The sequence below is a fragment of the Haemaphysalis longicornis genome, unplaced genomic scaffold (assembly GCF_048455015.1).
Source record: "Haemaphysalis longicornis isolate Haplotype H1 unplaced genomic scaffold, Haemaphysalis longicornis Haplotype H1 scaffold_5, whole genome shotgun sequence".
In the NCBI taxonomy this organism is placed as follows: domain Eukaryota; kingdom Metazoa; phylum Arthropoda; class Arachnida; order Ixodida; family Ixodidae; genus Haemaphysalis; species Haemaphysalis longicornis.
In genome coordinates this window covers 36,872,997-36,893,206 of record NW_027526385.1, presented here as the reverse complement: position 1 = coordinate 36,893,206, position 20,210 = coordinate 36,872,997, and the positions used below count along the sequence as shown (strand labels likewise).

Below are 20,210 nucleotides of genomic sequence, written 5' to 3'. Positions count from 1 at the left end.
AGTTTTTGATTTACGATTTCTCAGCTAATACTCATCGCTTTAACCAAATTCTTGCAGGAGGAGATTGCTAATACATTGCTTTATTTGGTTACATGTACATCCATGCATCGGCGGAAGGCATTTCAGGACCCCTTTAAGCTTTTCCGCCCACAGTAGCACAGTGGTCCAAGCATTTCACGTTCAATACTAAGATGTCAGTTTGATATTTCCGAGAAGTTCTTAATCTTGGTGCGTTCTTTGTCAAGTTGTATAACCATTGATGCTGTGGCTGCGACAATTGATTTGCTGCAGTGGCCCAATGGCTATGGCTATGGCTTCATTTCTAACGTTGCTGAAAAGCGAAAATGCTCGTGTGTCAAGATTTCAGTGCAAGTTAAAGATCCCCAGGTGGTCTAAGTTCCGAAGCCCTCCGCTATAGTGCGCCTCATGGCTCAAGTGTTACTTCAGTGCATTAAACCCCACGATCAGTCAATCAAGCAATCAATCAATCAATCAATCAATCAGTCGGCTGTGACAATTGGCCAATTTTGTGGCTGTGGGGTGCTGCTCGAAGGGTTTGTTGGTTTTATGTCAAGTTCACCTAGTGTTATTTTCTGTCTTGTCGCTGTGTGGCCAGTGGTTTGCTCCTTGACGGCACTCTTCCCTTCAGACCTGCTAGAAAAGTCACGTGCCATACGACAAGCAAGGGATGAGCGCTGTTTCCACGTCTTCTACCAGCTTCTGACCGGAGCCACACCCGAACAAAAGAGTTAGTGCAAACACTTGGTTGTTTGACTGCCCTTAGCGAATTGATTGCAAGCCAAATCTAGTCCGCATTTTCCTCTGATTTTCCCCTGATTTGGTCTCAAATATGTACCCCAAAAGCTTTATTGAAGCAGTTAATTAACTAAGCTTTGTTATTTACGTATTTCTTGCAGTGTGTGTGTGTGTGTGTGTGTTTTTTTTTTTTTTTTTGCTTGTGTGTATCTGGTCGGACAAACATTGAGGCAGAAACAGCATTCACGTTGCCCTTATAGTTTTAACTTCAAGCAATAGTGATAAAGATAGTTAAGTGAGTTGGTGTACATGGAGCTATATAACTATGCAAAGGATGAAACAATGCAAGCGGGGGCAGTGTTTCTTCACTTGCTTAGTTATTCACTTATAACTTGTAACCGCGTGCTTGTGTGTGTACATGAGTGCACACTCATATTAGGGCTTTTTGAAAAGCAGTGGGGAGAGGACGCAACCCTGTTTTGATGCGACACCCTGTTGAATGCAGAAGAGTACCTGTTGGAGGATGCCAAGAACTACACGTTCCTGACCCACGGCCCCGTGCCCGTGCCCGGCGTGGACGATGCCCAGGAGTTCCGCAACACGGTCAAGGCCATGTCCATCATGGGGCTGAACCAGGAGGACCTCAACTGTGAGTGACGGGATGCGAGGGAAAGGAGGGGCTAGTTGCTGACGACACTGACATGAATCTTAGTGTGAGTGTTGGCGTGCAACAAGGACTTCGGGGGGAAGGGAGAGTGTGTTAAGTGGCTGGCGTGTAGGTGCGATTTGTGGAAGTTGTGGGATGGGAATTGTGGAAAAAAAAATTGACGAAGCGTGCACAAAGTTGTCCAAGGCTTGAACCATAGCGAAGCTGGAGGATTTGTTTCTATGAAAGCACCGAAGGACACACCGCCACGCATTGCATTGGGTTTGAAATTGTTTATTCACATGTTTCGTCTTAGCTTTGCACTGTGGTAGTAGTAGTAGTAATCGTCATGTCCATCGATATCTTCTTCCTCATGCATGACTGGCGGGTCCGGATCGTTTTATCAGCAGGCTTTCACATTTCTCCCAAAGTGGAACACGTCAGCACATGCTAGAACCGGCTGCAACCGGCTTCGCGAACAGGGTGTTTGTAGCACGAGCTGACTTGTGTGCCTCCCTTGAGAGGCGGACGTGCGCGAGCTCTTTTCTTGGGTTTTTTTTTTTACGAGCGTCACGTGCAAGCCAGGATGACGCCGTGCGCTCCTCATAAGACACCTGCTCACGTGCATGGTAAATGGCAGTAGTAACTATGATTCAGTGGTCTGGTGACGCCACACACCGCACACATTATGGCCAGCAACAGCAGCTTTGCTGTTGTTTCGTTGAATGGTTGAGTGATACCTCGGTTTTCATACTGACAGTGCGCTGTGATCGATCCCACAATTGCATGGCAAAAAAAAAAATGTGCTTTGTGCAGCTTGCGGTTTCGGCGTGAATGTGTAGTGAGCTTGGATGCAGCCAAGTGCCTCTTTGAATCGTTTTCTGGTGGCATGCGCCCTCACTCTTTCCCCCTTGACATCCTCTTCGTACACCACCTCTTGAAGGTCAATTCGGTGCTAAAAGTGGTTTTCTTGATTTGCACCCGGAATAACAGAGCTTTCGCTCCAAAATGAGGGTTATGTGAAGCCAGCCAATCAGACAGCCGTCAGTGTGTAGTATTGTATTGTGTCCATTTATGTTGCTGAGTAAAAAACTAGAAGATTTGGATCCAAACTTTAATAGCTGTTCTTAACCATTTCGGCCCTGGTGGTGTCAATTGACGCCATCACCTAAAAGTTCTTCTAGCGCATAGGGGGTGAAACCAAAACAGCTAGTTTTCTGGGGAATTGTTCTTCAATGATGCATGTTGCGATAGATATCAGTGATGTTGCATTTTAGTGTGCTACAAAAAACAAGCTCCGGTGAAGATGAAATTACGACATTGAGGCTTAAAAAAATGGCAATCCGAGTTTTATTCCGAAGCTTGTAAATCTAGAAATACTTGCACTACGAAGCTCATTTCTTGTTTGTAGGTTCATGTTATCATGAGGGTTAGGAAAATATGCAAAAGTTATGTCTGTGCTCATCATAAAATTTTTAATTATGAAATGTCCTAATTAATTGCATCATCAATAAACCTGTTAATATTTGCACTTCCCAATTAATTGCCTCATTAATAAACCTGTTAATATTTGCACTTCCAGCTCTATTTTTGTTTGTGGGCTTATGGGACCCTAAAATTTAGGAAAACACAGTTTTCCTAAACACTTTGTTGTTTTTTTTTTCTAAAAAAAAAAAAAAAAAAAAAACAGGGCTGAAAGGGTTAATGGGACCGAGGTGGAGTAACAATCACACAGAATAATTTTCCGTTTTTGTTTTCTCATTGTGACGCCGTGGAACAGTCAGGAGAAGGTGCAGCTGTCTCAGCCGCAGGTTAACAGCATTACAAGATACGTTGACTCAAAGCTCTGCCATTGTACGACAGATATAGTCGGGTAGCAAGCAGCGAGTGGTTGTCGTCTTGAGCAAACAACTTATCGTCTCTCTTGGGCAGGCATCTTCCGGGTGGTGTCGGCGGTGCTGCTGTTCGGCAACATGGAGTTCCGGCAGGAGCGCAACTCGGACCAGGCCACGCTGCCGGACAACACGGTGGCCCAGAAGGTCAGCCACCTGCTCGGCCTCAACGTGACCGAGATGACCAAGGCCTTCCTCCGGCCCCGGCTCAAGGTCGGCCGCGACCACGTCACCAAGGCGCAGACCAAGGAGCAGGTGCGTGGATGATACTCTTGGTTGCTTTTACTGTACGGCTGCGCCTTGTCGTCGTAACTCACTCCTGGACCCAAGTGGAGCCGCACGGCGTTCCGTCATAGCGGCTGTCGTTGTGGCGTAACCCCGAGGCTTCGAAGGCCAAGTGGTTTATGTAGTCATAAGCGTTCGAAACTCGTGAACCGCTGGCGCTTGTCATACATCTTGGAGGAACAACAGACAAAAGTGTTAGCCATTAAACTGCAATCTTTATATTTTCTAATAGTACTTTGAACCCTGCTGAGTGCAATAAGAGAATCTGCTTTTCGATCTACTGCTTGGAACTAATTTTACAGCTCATTAAACTTTGGTGTCACCAGTGGCAAGGAACCATTTTGAGTGCCGATTTCAAACACCGAAGTTTAACGAGCTGTAAAATTAGTTCCAAGTGGCGCATCAAAAAACCGCTTCTCTTATTGCATTCACCAGGGTTCATAGTATTAAAAAACATAAAGATTACAGATTTATGACCAACACTGTTTCGTTTATTGTTTGGCCGAAAATGGCTAATTATCCCTAATTATCTAGGTAACCAATTGATTGACTCATAAAATAATGCCATATTTGAAATCAGTGGAAAAAAAACAGCAAGACAGACAAGTTTCGCAGTTTGCCTAACAATTAATGGAAGCTGTTTTAAGGGCAGTGTCCCCTATTACGCCTTGCCATCGTTAAAGTCCTCTCAGAGGAGCCACGTTAACCCTTTTGCCGCCCTTCCTCTTCTTCCCTGTTTTCTCGCAGGTGGAGTTTGCGGTGGAGGCCATCTCGAAGGCGTGCTACGAGCGCATGTTCCGCTGGCTGGTGAACCGCATCAACCGGTCGCTGGACCGCACCAAGCGCCAGGGGGCCTCGTTCATCGGCATCCTGGACATTGCGGGCTTCGAGATCTTCGAGCTCAACTCGTTCGAGCAGCTCTGCATCAACTACACCAACGAGAAGCTGCAGCAGCTCTTCAACCACACCATGTTCGTGCTGGAGCAGGAGGAGTACCGGCGCGAGGGCATCGAGTGGAAGTTCATCGACTTCGGCCTCGACCTGCAGCCCACCATCGACCTGATCGAGAAGCCCATGGGCATCCTGGCCCTGCTCGACGAGGAGTGCATGTTCCCCAAGGCCACGGACAAGACCTTCACCGAGAAGCTGGTCACCTCCCACAACCAGCACCCCAAGTTCATCAAGTCCGACTTCCGCGGCACCGCCGACTTCAGCATCCTGCACTACGCCGGCAAGGTGGGACGGACTTCTTTTTGTCTCTCGCAAGGATGGGGAGTAGGAATCGGCACGGATACGGAAGAATGCACCGTAAAATAGCGGCAAATAACCGTTAAATAACCGAACGTTAGCAGATAATCGTGGAATATTGGGGGTGGCCATGGAACACACAGATTGACCTGGCTGGAATGAAGGGGCTAACACCACTGCCCTTAAATTGTTGAACAGGACGAGTGACAAAACGCTCCTTTGCATCCCACTTCCCAGAACTATGGGGAAAGGCTAGAGGCACTCGGGGCAGCCAGGGCACTAATCCTGCCCCTTCACAAAGAGCTAAAGAGAATGGAAGCCATCTCCGGGAGACAGAAATTCTACAGGAGGTTATTCTACTGGAGGTTATTCTGCTGATTTAGTGCAGAAGTAGTTGGAGGTCATTTCTTGCAGGCAGCAGCTAAATGTCCATATTTATGATGATAATGATGCGAATGGTGGGCCATGGTATAGCAACGACTTTGTGTATGCCTGCTTAGGCTATGTGTAATCCGTGTGCAGTCTGTAAGAATGTGAAAAGTGTGGCAGTTTCACTTCAGGCATTCCTTTTTGCTTTTTATACGGAACAGTTCGGGGCATGGGGATTTGTTCCTAGACCTCAATCAATGTATTTAAAACAAAACATAGCTCAAAGTCGAATGCTTTTAAAATGTAGACAAAGCAAAAGTTACTTTTAGTCCGTCTAATAATTATAGCCACAAAACAGCTGTATTTGTTTGAGGGCTCTTCAGTGAGCTATCAGTTCTTCTCCATCAGGCAGGTCTGCTGCCACTGTCCCCGAATGCCATCATTGTTAACAAGTCGGGTTTGTCCGTTTCAGGTGGACTACTTGGCGAACCAGTGGCTGATGAAGAACATGGACCCGCTCAATGAGAACGTCGTCTCGCTTCTACAGAATGCGCAAGATCCCTTCATTGTGCAGATCTGGAAGGACGGTAAGGCCTCCCTTTGAAATGGTCCACTCCTGCCTCAATGGAATTTTGTGTCATTGCCGTGTACAGTGGAACTGTGTTCAGTGGAACCACGTTAGGCAGAACTGCGTTACGTGGAACCACGTAAAGTGGAACAGTGTTAGCGGAACCACGTTGAACGGAGCTTGAATGGAATAGGGTGGTTTAAAGAAGGTGCTACATTCTGAAAATCCTGGCTTAGAATAGCAGCCTGCATTTAGGGTGCTGTTTTGTTGAAGTGCCAGTTTTATTTAGGCTCTACCTTCTTTAGGGATATACCTGTGCAGTGAGGCATTTTTTTCCCCTTTCATTGTCTTTGAGAGCATACAGGAGGGCCTGCGTTTTGCAGGATGGACTTTAGGGGACTTACTGGCAGTTCCTTAAAAACTACATAAGAAGGGCTGCGTCCTCAGACTGCAACCACTAGTGTGTGCCTTGCATTGTAACAAGAGCTGCTGGTGTTACCAGCCGCAAAGGTTCAGTGGCTGAAGCGTTGTGCTTCTGAGCCCAAGGATGCGGGTTCGATTCCTGCTTTTCTTATAGAGGTGAAAAGCGAAAACGCCGGTGTGTGCAAGATTTCGGCGCACGTTAAAGATCCCCAGGTGGTCAAAATTAATCCGGAGCCCGCCACTACGGCGCGCCTCATTGCCTGCGTTGCGTCAACATGCTAAACCTCACAATTAGTGTTGCCCTGTTTGTGTGTTCCTGCTTCACTTGTGGTCTGCTGTAGGAGTGATGCAAGTCTTCCCCAGATAAACACTTTCAGAGGACATCCCCTCCTATTTGTCCCCGCTGTTTTTTTTTTTTTTTTTCTTTGCTACATTAAATGGGCCATGAAGATAAAATGCAACTTTGTTCTGTTTGGAATAACTAGCCTTTGTTAGCTCACTCTGTTTCATTCCAGCCGCAAAAGGTGTTTAACTGGAAATAAGCAAGAAATAGAAAAAAATTTCAAATTTCGTGCTATAATGGCATAATACGAGCAGGAGGGACATAATATGGGCCAGCTATAAAAATGTAGTAATCAGTGTGTTTGCTGCAGGTTAAGCACTCAAGCGATATGATGAAATGGAATCTGTTTTCCCTAGTATCTGTTACTTTCTGAAAGTTTGTGATAGAACTGGTATTGAGAAACGAGTACTAGGAAACGAAATTCAAGGCGAAAGTATTACCATTGCAGCCAGCTTTCAAACGGTGTCCTGCTTGATTCGGGGCCCAAGCTCCTGTTTTTCACTATTGCCTCGTCGTCTTCATGGTCAGAAGAGACAGCGAGCCGAAAGATTGAACACTGGTATCACTGTTATCGGGACAAACCACTCTTTCTAATCAATTGAAGGTGTATTTTATCTTGATGGCCCCTTTAAGGGGCTCTGCGACACTTCCGATAAACGCCTCCACCTTTTCTTTCCCATCTGGAAGCACTGTAAAGGCTATAGTTATCGCCAGCACAGAGCGTCACCGCATGATTTGCTGCTCATCGCAGCAGATACACCTTCAGTTTGCGTTTGTGGCTTTTTTCTAAAGTGTCTATCGAAGCGTTTATTGCTGCAACTGAAAGGCAGCGGCGATTAGCTGCTACACCGCTCTAATGACGTAATTTAAGCGAGAAAACTCTTTTGAGCAGGTTTACAAGTTATCTGATGGGCATAGAGCAGTAATTTTTTTGGCTGAGGTACTCTGTGACTTGCTATTCTGAGTACTGAGTGTGTTTGTCGACTACGTTTTGAAATCATTTAAGATTTAGAAAGAAGATGAAAGCAAGTGTTGCAGGGCCCCTTTAATGATGAGCAATGGTCCCCTCGGCCGACGGTCTTGGCGCCGACGACTCGTGTTGTTTGTTGCCCCTAACTTGCCTTGCATGCGCTCGTGTGTGACTATTTTGGAAGGCCCCTCTAACTGTCCTCTTCCTCTTTCCATCCCATCCTTTGCCTCCTCTCCCCCAATGGTGGCACCCCGGACTGCTGTTCTCCGCATGCCTCCCCCTCTTGTGTGGACGGTGGTGGACGATGGTGACGAGCAGCGGAAATCGTAGGCATGGGCACGGCCACCATGGGGGACACCCAGTTCGGGGCGCGCACCCGCAAGGGCATGTTCCGCACGGTCAGCCAGCTGTACAAGGACCAGCTGGCCCGGCTCATGGTCACCCTGCGCAACACCAACCCAAACTTCGTCCGCTGCATCATCCCCAACCACGAGAAGAAGGTGACTCCCGTTCTCTCTGCTTACCTATCTGTGTCTCTCTGTCTGTCTGCGTCTCCCCCTCTGTCTGTCTCTCCTTTTCTTTTTCTTTCTCTATCGGTCTGTCTATCTCTTTCTTTCTCCGTCTGTCTGTCTGTCTGTCTGTCTGCATCTCCTCAACCAAAATGTAGGTGACTCCTGTTCTCTGTTTGCCTGTCTATTTACGTGTGTGTGTCTGTCGGTCTGCGTCTCCCTCTCTGTTTCTTCCTCTGTTGGTCTGTCTATCTCTTTCTTTCTCTGTCTGTACTTTCTCTCTGTTTCTCTCTGTCTGTCTGTCTCAGTCCTCTTACCCTGACTGCCTGACTGCCGACCTGACCCAGTCTTTCCTGCCGAGTCACTGTTGTCTTCATGCCTGCAAGTTCACACTCGTCTCATTCTTGCTGCCTTTGTTCTTCACACTGTCTCTTTCCCTCCATATCTGTCTTCACTGTGACTCCCTTTTTGCTCTCTATCATCTCTCCCCCAACTCCTTCCATCTCTCTCCTTTCAATTTCCCATGGTTCCATAACGTCCCCTTGGTCCTTTCCTCCTCCAGGCTGGCAAGATCGACGCCCCCTTGGTGCTCGACCAGCTCCGCTGCAACGGCGTGCTCGAGGGCATCCGTATATGCCGGCAGGGCTTCCCCAACCGCATCCCGTTCCAGGAGTTCCGCCAAAGGTGCGCCTCTGTCCCCCACGGTTTTGAATCGGTGCCTCCCACAACTTTGCTCCTTTCACTCAAATTTGGCGCCTTCTGCAGTACGTAATTGTCAGCTGTTGCCGTCATTATTGGCAAATGGATTCACTGTCAGCAGTTGCGGTGTGTCTTTTGTTCAACATAACTGCGGTCTAGTTAAAGTTTGCCCAACTGGTGCTTGTGTCAGGATGGTATGAACTGAAACGTCTGTTCGATCGGTGAGCCCGGATAGGTTACTGCTCTTCCCATTTAAATGGCCTGTTTTGAGAATCTTAGTGGCTACGAGATGTGCATACTTTGATGGTACCTTCGGTCGACATCTTTTCCTGTGGCTCAGTGTGCTTGTTTTTCTTTGCCACTTCAGGTACGAGCTGCTGACTCCCAACACCATCCCAAAGGGCTTCATGGACGGCAAGCTGGCTTGCGAGAAGATGGTGAGCGTATTTCTCAATGTATTTTTCCAGTTCACACGTGTCAGTTTAAATGCCTTGCAGCTGTCTCAACTGGTCATCCTGAAGGGTATCGTGATAAGTCGTATCTCAGTCGGTCAAGACACGAAAACACTCTGGATTGCTGTTGGTGGGAGCCATTTCTTGCAGTATTGGGGTGTGTGCGGGCTTGCCATAAAATCTCGGATCTTATCGTCGTCATTATCTGCAGCCCATTCGTATTAACTGCAGGACAGAGGCCATTCTTATAGGAACAGTTATGGATACTTATATGGTTCCTATTGCGTCCTCTAAAGATCCTATGGTGATCTTATGATATCTTTGTAGGATCTTACAGGACCAGTTAAACGTGCAGCATGAAAGAGCAGAGCTTGGTGAAGTGAAATGCGTCAGGCGGGTGTTACTGACTAATGCGTTGGGTACCTTAGAATTCAGCCGATGAAAGAGACCTTTCAAAACCCTGCTTCCTGCCGCCGTGTCCCCCGTGAACGCAGATCATTGCCCTGGACTTGGACCCGAACCTGTACCGAGTGGGCCAGAGCAAGATCTTCTTCCGGGCCGGTGTTCTGGCCCAGCTGGAAGAAGAGCGGGACATGAAGATCTCCGACCTCATCATTCAGTTCCAGGCCTACTGCCGAGGGAACCTGGCACGCCGGTGAGCAGTGGTTTTTTTGCACTTGTTCGTTCATTTTGGTTGACATGTTTTCACTTCACGGTCGTGGCGTGGAATAGCCCTTGAGCTGCCCGAACAGCATAGAAGACTTAGGGGGGACATGTCTCTTAAAACAATTTCTTTTAATAGTTAAGTAAACTCTGCGAAACTTGCCAGTCTTGCTGCTTTTTTCATACTGATTTCGAATATGGCATTAGTTATTGAGTAATTAAATTAGGTACCAAGATAATTAGAAATAATTAGCCATTTTTGGAGGAAAAATATACAAAACAGTGTTAGTCATAACACTGTAATCTTTATATTTTCGAGTAGTGTGAACCCTGGTGAGTGCAATAAGAGAATGGTTTTTTGATGCACCGCTTGGAACTAACTTAACAGTTCATTAAGCTTTGGTGCTTGAAATGGGCATTCGAAATGGTTCCTTGCCACTGGTTCCACCAAGTTTAATGAGCTGTAAAATTAGTTCTAAGCGGTGCATCAAAAATCCTATTCTCTTATTGCACTCACCAGGGTTCATAGTATTGGAAAAATATAAAGATTACAGTTTTATGGCTAACACTGTTTTCTATATTATTCCTCCAAAAATGGCCAATTATCTCTAATTATTCCGGTACCTAATTGACTTACTCAAAAAATAATGGCATATTTGAAATCAGTGTAAAAAAAGCAGCAGGGCTGACCAGTTTCACAGGGTTAACTAACAATTTAAGGAAACTGTTTTAAGAGCAGTGTCCCCCCTTAAATGCTGGTTGGTGTGGAAAATGGGATAAACGCTAGTTGTGCCATTGAATGTGTCTCGTGTTTAGTCTGTGGCGTTGTTGAAATAATTAGGTTGTATGATCTTGTCTCACTTTCAGCTTCCCTGAAATTTTATTGCTGTGTGCAGCTTCTTGATACTTTCAAGGTTTGACCGATGACTCGAGTTTGCATTCGTGTTTGCTGAAATAGAAACAGTCTTGAAAGCTGTTGCAAGACGTTGTGACTTATGCACTAGTCCTGATACTTGCAAGGTTTGACCTATGATTCTTGATTCTTGCAAGTATGAAGTAGGGGTGTGCGAATATTCGAAAATTCGAATATTCGATTCGAATTTTTTGGTATTCGATTCGATTCGAACGACACTTTTATTGTTCGAAATATTCGAACCACCCAAAAGTAAAAAAAAAAAAAAAAAATTCAGAGCGTGTCTGTATCGGTATTTATTTACAGTGGACTCTCGATTGTACGATTCTGGGGATGCGAATTTCGGGATGATACGAATTTCCGAAAAGTCCCGGCTAAATTGCATCGTTTGCAATGGGAAAAATTTCGGCAGTTACGAACGGACCTGCGCGGCTCGGCGGAAGATACGAACGAGCCGGCGAGGCACCCGACTGCCGAACGAGCAAGTGACGGCTCTCGCTCCCCTGTTTGTCACTCTTTCTACAGAAACGCCCGGGCTGTTGTTTTCTGCTCGCGAAAACGCTCTGCGCACGCCTAACGCGCTGACACCGCCGCGAAACCACCCCCACGCTGCGCGCGGCGCGGCCGGCGGCGTCAACATGGCGTCGGCTCCAGCCGCGGAGTGGCGCGGGCGCTCGTGCGACCGCTTCTAAGCGCTCTTTAAAATGCGGCTCAAGGGAGACACGAAGTTGCTTGTGCGGTAAAGGAGCTGATAATGCATGCGAAAACGGTACTATAAAACATCATCCACGCCGAGTGAAAGTGCCCATAAAATATTTGCCGGGGTGCTAAGCCTAACCATCTCCGACGGAGCCAAGCCGGCTGTCTCGATCTCATCGCAAGTAGTCAGGCTCCTCCATTCTGCCGCGCGCGTCGTGCGTCATTTTCTGACCGAGGTAGGCGCTACCGCGGGCGCGAAATCGTCGATGTGGGCGTGAAAATACAGCGCTCGCAGAGCCGAGGCGAGCGAATCGCGTGCAAAAACGCACCATGCGGTTCACGCTTGGCTGTTGCGGCGCGTAGCGAGCTTGGCCACAGCGAGCGAGGAGACGAGCGCGAAGCTTTACGTGCTCCAGAAAGGACTGCTTGGCGACACGGGAGTTAAAAAAAGCAGAAAAAATCACGAATTTCTTCACGCGAAAGTAGGAAAAGAAATAAACGAACATTTTTTTCAGCGCTAAATTTTTTGGTCTGTGTTGGTTCATACGAATTTCGGATGTATACGAGTATTTTTCGCAGTCCCGCGAGATTAGTATCATCAAGATTTTACTGTATCAGCGCGCTGCAATGTGCACGGGCTCGGGCATGCCAGCTACTAGTCTCTCAAGTGAGCGGCTGTTTTCGGTATCTGGTAAAGTGGTGACGAGCAGGAGGTTGTCACAGCTCCCCGAACATGTCGAGCAGTTAACCTTTCTCCATGTTAACATTTAAGTGAGTGCCGACCTTAACCTGTTCAGTGCAATGGTATTGTGTATTTCCTAATTTTACTTTGTGTGATTTGTTGTGCAATAAAGCTGCAGTTTTTGTGTCTCTAGATGGTGAAAACATTAATTTTACAAAAAACAATAAGTATTCGTATTCGAAAAATATTCGAAAAATATTCGATTCGATTCGAAATTTGTTTTTATTATTCGAATTCGCTTCGAAATTAAAAAATTGATATTCGCACACCCCTAGTATGAAGTCATGATTCGTGATACTTGCAAGGTTTGACCTATGACTCGAGTTTGCATTCGTGTTTGTTGAAATTGAAACAGTCTTGGAAAGTTGTTGCAAGGTGTTGCAAACTCTGTGCTAGTCCTGAAACAACATTAGTACCCAAGTAAAATAATGCGGGTGCAGATTCGCGCTGCCAAGGTGCCTTATATTTAGGGTGTTTAGCTGTGGTACAGAGTAGTTTCTCAATTCTCTTGACTTGAGAAACGCACTTTCTCCGGGCCGCTTATGTACTCGCAGCGCAGCGATTGAGTTATTGGTCTATGTGCAATGATGGAAGTATGTGCTAGCTCCTAGAGGCTTGACACTTGCGTATGTGCCACATTATGTTGAAAATTCTAAGCCTTCAGTAAATGATGAAATTCTTCAGTTATGTTCTCATTAACGTCACTGTCATTGTGATATACTACGTTGCCCTTTGTGAAGCCATTAAAATGATCTGGAGTATCAAAATTGCTAAAATCGCTTGTGACATTGTGTTGTTCAATAGGTTGACACAATGCTTTGCAGTTAAGAGGAACTGCATCCTTTGATCTCAGTTCTTCGAAGCCTCTAAGGCCTCACTTTTCAAGCTACTCTGATGCCCTTGTTTTCTTCCCTTCTCGTTCCGTGCAGCAACTACCAGAAGAGGATGCAGCAGCTGAACGCGATCCGCATCATCCAGAGGAACTGCGCCTCCTACCTGAAGCTTCGAAACTGGGCGTGGTGGCGGCTCTACACCAAGGCACGGCAACTCTCCTTACTCTTTTCGCCCCTTTAATTTCGACGCTCCTATAAAAGAGAGGGGTGCCGAAATCGAACCAAGGTTGCGACTTGGGTGTCCTCATCTTCTCCTTTTGTATATGCGTGCAGGTGAAGCCCCTTCTGCAGGTGACGAAGCAGGAGGAGAAGCTGAACGCCAAGGAGGATGAGTTGAAGCAGATGCGCGACCGCATGGAAAAGATGCAGGGCGAGCTCAAGGAGGTCGAGCGCAGCCTGCAACAGGTACGCGGGTCAACTCCTCCCGTTACCAGCGTCGTTGAGTGTAGTGCTGCATTGGCGTATTTGGTGATCTGTTGTTTGAACACGCTAAGTTTGTTCATAAAATTAACCCTGAAATCAGCTTGAGGAGTTATATCTTGAAGGAAAGGTGAAGTAAGTAGTTCGAGGGCTTTTTTACGATGCCCTGTGATGTTTTGGAACCTTGGGCTTGTCCCAGGGCGCGGATGTGAAAGATAGTAGTGCTCACTACTGTATTTTTGCTTGTGTTAACTAACATCACCAATCCCCTAATGGCTGACAAAGTAAGCCTTCTGCTTCCCCTTAATCAACCGAAGCTCTGTGGTTGCCGTTGCAGTTTCCTTCCCGATCTAAGCGGATATGTCGCTAGAGTGTAGCTGGAAATCCTGACTAGCCCTCAGTCAGGGCAGTTGGCACCGTATTTTCCGGTCTATAAGTCGCACCTTTGTTTAAGTCGCACCCCCCTCAAAATGACAGTTTTTCCGAGAAAAAAAAAACGTATATAAGTCGCACCGGTGTATAAGACGCACCGGTGTACAAATCGTAGTGAATCATATGGTTAGAAAGTGCGGCGAAAGTACATCGTTGCAGCGGCTGCCGCCTATGCACGCATCCCCCGGTAAGGATGGCTAGACACGTGCATATACCGTCCAAAGTCTAGACAGAGCTTCTCAAAAATGGTTTATTGATACACACAGATGGCATGTACTTACAGACTATGTTTAGGCAAAACCATCGAAGTCTTCCTCCGAACCACTAACAATGCAGCAACTTCAAGTGGGTGTTCCGCCGGCGCATCGCTGTCTTCCTCCGATTCACTGATGTCGCCACTCGCGGAACGAATTACTTCGGCTTTTATCAACCCGGCTACAACTGTTTTTTGTCGAAATGGAGTCCTAAGAGTCGGAGACCCATTTGGCCACCTCTCCGACCATCGCGCGTCTCTTGCGTGCTGTCGTAAATCAGCGCAACAAAGGTGTCATGGCGGACGGAAGTGACGCGAACGGAAGCGGCCCGAAAATCGAAACTTATCAGCAAGCTTTCATTTTAAAAATTCGCAGCATGTTTACCTCCTTCAGAGTAACTGTATGTAACAATTTATAAGCTGCATTTTGTTTTTGCAACCCAGTTTGATGTTACTCTGAATTTATTCTGAACTGTAGTTACTGCGCATGGCCGAAGTGGCGCGTGGTTTCCGCAGGCCATTATCATTGTTTTTGACAAGAAAAAACTGCAAATTCTTTGGTTTAACGTCCCGAAGTGACTTATGGGCTACGAGAAACGCCATAGTGGTGGGCTTCAGATTCATTTAGACCATAGAGCTGTGTATCGACGTGCGCTGGCCACGCGCGGCTGCCGCGAACCGGATTTATTCCATACATAAGTCGCACCGGTGGATAAGACGCACCAACGAAAATTTCAGAAAAAAACCGCGACTTATACACCGGAAAATACGGTAAATATTGGTGGCTACTGCATCGGGCGTTAGCTGCTCTACCCAGGCACTTGTTTGTCCTTTTGTACGTAGTTCTTTGTACTTGCTTCAGGCAGCGACCTGTCGTGTTCAGTCATCTAGACAGAAGCAGCTTAGAGAGTCTGGATGATGATGATGACATGTCTTCCCCCCTTCTGTCGGAGCAGGCAACGGACGAGAAGGTGACGCTGCAGGAGCAGCTGCAGGCGGAGACGGAGCTGTGCGCGGAGGCGGAGGAGATGCGCATGCGGCTGGCGACGCGCAAGCAGGAGCTGGAGGAGGTGCTGCACGACCTGGAGGGGCGCGTGGAGGAGGAGGAGGAGCGCTGCCAGGCCCTGCTGCAGGACAAGAAGAAGCTGCAGCTGGCCGTGCAGGACCTGGAGGAGCAGCTGGAGGAGGAGGAGGGCGCCCGGCAGAAGCTGCAGATCGAGCGGCACGCCCTCGAGGGCCGGCTCAAGAAGGTGGAGGAGGCGTACGCCGTCATGGAGGACGCCTCGGCCAAGGCCCTCAAGGAGAAGAAGGCCCTGGAGGAGCGGCAGGCCGAGCTGGCCCAGGCCCTGGCCGAGGAGGAGGAGAAGGCCAAGCACCTGGGAAAGCTCAAGGCCAAGCAGGAGGCGGCCATCGGCGACCTCGAGGAGCGCCTGCGCAAGGAGCAGCAGGTGAGGGCTCTGCCGAAGGGCAGTGTCGGGGGATGCGGGTGGTGTATACGGATAGGTTATACGGGTGTACGGAATGCAGACATGTAGAGAGGTGTGTTTAAGGTTATATGGCATGTGGATAGAGGTACAAGGAGCAGCAGGTGAGCGATGAGGGCTCTGCTGCGCAGTGTCAGGATATACGGGTGCATACGGAATGGGTGTACGGGTATTTTATACGGGTGTACGGAATGCAGACATATATACGGCATGCATATAGAGGTACATGGAGCAGCAGGTAAGGGCTGCGGAATGTAGGATACGGGTGTATACGGAATAGGTGTACGGGTGTGTTAGACGGGTGTACGGAATGCAGGCATGTAGAGGGGGTGTGATGCAAGGAGCAGCAGGTGAGGGCTGCAGGATGTCGGATACAGGTGTAAGGAATATAGGTATATAGACATGATATACGGGTGGACGGAATGCAGACATGTAGAGAAGTGTGTTGAAGGCGATAGGGAATGCATGTGGACATGCAAGGAGCAGCAGGTGAGGACTGCAGAATGTCAAATATGGGTGTACGGAATAGGTATACGGATATGCATGTGTTATACGGGTGTAAGGAATGCAGACATGTAGAGGGGTTTGTTGAATGTTATACGGAATGCATGTAGACATGCAAGGAGCAGCAGGTGAGGGAGCCATGACTGGTGAGCACGTGACTGCTGCTGGTGCTTCCTCTAGACATGGACAGCTTTCGTATGCTGGACAAGAGTGTCGAGAACTCGATGGGACAAAGAGAAGATGACAACACAAGCGTTTGTCTCTCCGTGCAGTCAAGTTTTCAGTGTCCCATCCTTATGAATCTGTCGTACTGGCGTAGTGTGATTAGACTGGAAGTGGTTCGATTTGTGGCGACCGCAGACTCTAGTTAGAGCTCCTGGTTGTGATAAATATCAGTTTGAATGCTGTCATAATTTGCTGTGGTTGGAATGCTGTCAGGCGCCGAGCTGGGGTCTTGTATGCGTGCCGCGATGGTTTGAGACTGCTCGAATAGCTTCATTTTGGGTTTGAAATTATTTCATGTTTGGTCCAAGCTTTTGTAGCTGTGTGGAGGGCTCTGAATTGGATTTTACTCATAGGTACAGCTTCAAAAATATAAGCTGCCTGCTAACTGTTACTTTGAGTAGAACAAACTGGTACGGCCCCTTTTAGTCACTCTGTACCCGCTTGAGGCTCTGTAAACTTAGCAGTCTAGATGAATGCAGAGCGCGGGCTGTTGGAAAGCCCAAGCTGGCTGTAGTCGTTACTGTTTTCATATTTACTCAGCAGTTTGAAAGGTTGTAGACCAGTTTGCCTGTCTGGGCAGAGGAACGCAATTGGCGTTCCTTAGGCATGCATGGGAAACTAGAAATTTGATCCTAGGACCGTCGCGAGGCTGCCATCTCAAGACTAGAGGACTACTGGCACAAGGAAAATCAGGTACTCGAGTGACATCACATTTGGTAACAACTTTGTAGAACAGCATTGGAAATGCGCTCTGGCAGAGAATGGGTTAGCTTTCGTCTTACGGCAATATATTTTTTTCACGCTGTCTCGCTAGTCAGGTCTGGTCTCCTGGTCGCGCCTCTTCTGTTGCTGGCTCCTGTTTTGGCTGTTGATTTCAACTTGAGGCTTCAGCCAGAACAGTTGTGGTTTCCAAAAGCAGAAAGCTGTGAGGTTACAGTAGAACCTCATTTATATGTTTAAAAAACATGTGAGGGGGAAGCATGGTTTGTACAGGTCCTTGAAAACCTTGAAAACCCTTGAAATTGAGAATTCAGTTTTCAAGGGCCTTGAAAGACTTGAATTTTTTCCTTCTCCTTGGAAACCCTTGAATTCTTTGGGCAGTAAAGAAGAGGCCAGGATATGTGACCTGCTTTTTATGGCTTATTATTGTGGCACTGCTCACTCCCCATCAAAAACATGGTTTTACAATTTCAAGCCAGCTTGGGAGTACAGGCGGGCTGCTTTATGCAAGGACTTGTACGGAGTGAAATCCCCACATTGGACGAGGAAAAATTAACATAGGTCCCCTTTCCGTGTTAGATGCTGCTCTCTGCATTGCCTTGTCTTGCTATTCATTTGGCATACCTCTTTTGCCCCACCATAGCTATGCCCCACTACATTTCGAAAACGAACAGTGCTGACACTCTAGAGTGACATAAAAATGAGCACAGATAAGTAAGACTCTGAATGTGAATGTGAGAACATGGTACATCTGCTCCTAAGCTTTATTGGAATAATTTATTTTTACATGTAGGATGTCGGGTAGAAGGGTTGATGAACGGACATTTAGGGGATGAGAATGGCAGGAGGTATTAATTTATGTTCCTCGCTATCGAAGACTGTGGACTAAGGGCATTTGCAGAGCTCGAAAAAGTTCAAAGCGGCATGTTTTTTGTAAAGCTCTCTCATTATTATTGTGGGTGGCACTAAACTTGACCACATCCAAAAAGTGTTGCTCCACAGAGATTTTTCTCAAAGTCATTTTTCGAAGCGTAAAGAGACCAGTGTATTGTGTGTGAGCGAAACAGTAGTAGAACAGTTTGGTGCACGTTTTCCCCTGCACCCTTGAAAATGCCTTGACAGAGCCTTGAAAGTCCTTGGATATCCTTGAATTCTTGTATTTGAATTCTGTACGAACCCTGGAGAAGCGTACTATCCAGGAAAACGCACTATCCGGGAGAAAACGTACTACGGAGAAATTTTATTGTTCACAACTGAGAGTGTAGTAACCGGTAAATCATAAGAAGCAAGAACGTATCAACGGGGTTCTACTGTATTACCTTTCCATGCTGTATCATGGCAGCACTCTTGCCTACCTTTACGTTAGGTGATTTTGAACTTTGGAGAAAGAGCGGTGAGGGTGCCCAGTCTAGTGCCGTCATAAAATAGGGTGATCAAGTTGCGGCAGTCTGGAAAAGCAGTTCTAGTGCATTGGCAGGTACGTCGTCAGCACTGTTGTCGTGCGTGTTCAAACCAAGTTGTGGGCTTGCGAAGCAGTGGAGACTAAGCAAGCTCTGAATTTACAAAGGTTTCGAAGCCTGCCGTAACTCTGCAAAGTCTGTATTTACAGACTTGTTCAGCTTCCTGCTCCAGTGCAGTGAAGTGCCATGTTTTTAGTGTGATGGGGTTTTGGCACCTCAAAGCATAACCAGCGTTACCAAACTCTTCATGAACAGTTTCCTGAAGTGTTACCCTGCCAATTGTGAAGAGTTCCCCCACTTTTCATGAAACATTGCCTTGCTATTATGGAAGAGTTCCCTTGTTCATAAAGTTACCCTGTACTTCAAATTCTCCCACTCTGCGTAAAATGTTATCCCTTTCTTCGGGAAGCATTACCCCACTCTATGTGAGGTGGCGTATCCTGTTACACCACTCTACACAAAGACCTACGCTTTTTATTAAAGGGAGTTATTCCACTCTTTTCGAAGTGCTCTCCCTCTAATGAGCTCTCGCTCCCTTCATAAAAAGTTCTTGTGCTCTTCATGGAATGTTTCCTCGCTTTCCTAAAGCCCTGTCCCGCTCTTTGCAAAGTGCTACCATAGTGGTCCCTCGCTCTCTTCCAAATCTTGCCCTACCCTCTGTGGAGGGTTCCCTTCTTTGTAAAGCGTTCCTTCACTGTTCATGAAGAGTTCTCCCACTCTTTCTTAGAGTTCTTCGCTCTTCTTACAGAGTTCTCCCCCTCACTTCCCACAAAGCCGGGCCCTTTGTAGTCAGCCATCTCATCCTTTCTTTCTTTCGCCCCCGCACAGATGCGCCAGGAGCTGGAGCGGTCCAAGCGGCGGCTGGAGACGGAGCTGAACGACGTGCGGGAGCAGCTGGGCGAGAAGAAGGCCCAGGTGGAGGAGGTGCAGCAGCAGCTGGTGAAGCGCGAGGAGGAGCTGGCCCAGGCCCTGCTGCGCTGCGACGAGGAGGCCGCCGCCAAGGGCCAGGCCCAGAAGGCCTTCCGCGAGCTCGAGGCCCAGCTGGCTGAGCTGCAGGAGGACCTGGACTCCGAGAAGCTCGCGCGCGCAAAGTCCGAGAAGCTCAAGCGGGACCTCAACGAGGTGGGTGGCCTGTTGTCTGTTGTGTCCCGTTATGGGCATTCGGCAGCCGTCTTCGTTTGCCTGTATCTGTAAGCCCATAGGAGAAGAAAGTGTATGACAGCTGCATCTTACCAGTACTCACCTACATGGCAGAAACTTGGAGGCTCTATGAAAGGGTTCAACTTAAATTGAGGATGACTCAGTGAGCAATGGAAAGGAAGATGATAGGTGTAATGTTAAGGGACAAGAAGAGAGCGGAGTGGGTCAGGGAACAACTGCGTGTTAAGGACATATCAGTAGAAATTAAGAAGAAGAAATGGATGTGGGCAGGGCATGTAATGCCAAGGCAAGATAACCGTTGGTCATTAAGAGTAACAGAGCGGATCCCTAGAGAAGGCAAGCGTTGCAGGGGGCAGCGGAAAGTTAGATGGGCAGATGAGATAAAGAAGTTTGTGGGGATGAATTGGACGCATTAAGCACAGGACTGGGATAATTGGAGATCCATGGGGGAGGCCTTTGCCCTGCAGTGGGCGTAGATAGG

General features: G+C 47.6%; 1 protein-coding gene across 2 annotated transcripts in view; it reads left to right on the top strand.

Annotated features, from left to right (window-relative positions):
• Zip (myosin heavy chain 10) overlaps positions 1 to 20,210 on the top strand; it is an 80,388-nt gene that overhangs the window by 45,705 nt on the left and 14,473 nt on the right. For both annotated transcript variants that reach the window (XM_077670120.1, XM_077670119.1), the window contains 13 exons: positions 650 to 748; positions 1,262 to 1,405; positions 3,335 to 3,549; positions 4,327 to 4,815; positions 5,669 to 5,783; positions 7,819 to 8,000; positions 8,572 to 8,693; positions 9,076 to 9,145; positions 9,655 to 9,815; positions 13,107 to 13,215; positions 13,344 to 13,475; positions 15,132 to 15,623; positions 19,397 to 19,690. In XM_077670120.1, the coding sequence (XP_077526246.1) occupies positions 650 to 748; positions 1,262 to 1,405; positions 3,335 to 3,549; positions 4,327 to 4,815; positions 5,669 to 5,783; positions 7,819 to 8,000; positions 8,572 to 8,693; positions 9,076 to 9,145; positions 9,655 to 9,815; positions 13,107 to 13,215; positions 13,344 to 13,475; positions 15,132 to 15,623; positions 19,397 to 19,690 (2,624 nt within the window). The remainder of the gene's footprint in view (positions 1 to 649; positions 749 to 1,261; positions 1,406 to 3,334; positions 3,550 to 4,326; positions 4,816 to 5,668; positions 5,784 to 7,818; positions 8,001 to 8,571; positions 8,694 to 9,075; positions 9,146 to 9,654; positions 9,816 to 13,106; positions 13,216 to 13,343; positions 13,476 to 15,131; positions 15,624 to 19,396; positions 19,691 to 20,210) is intronic.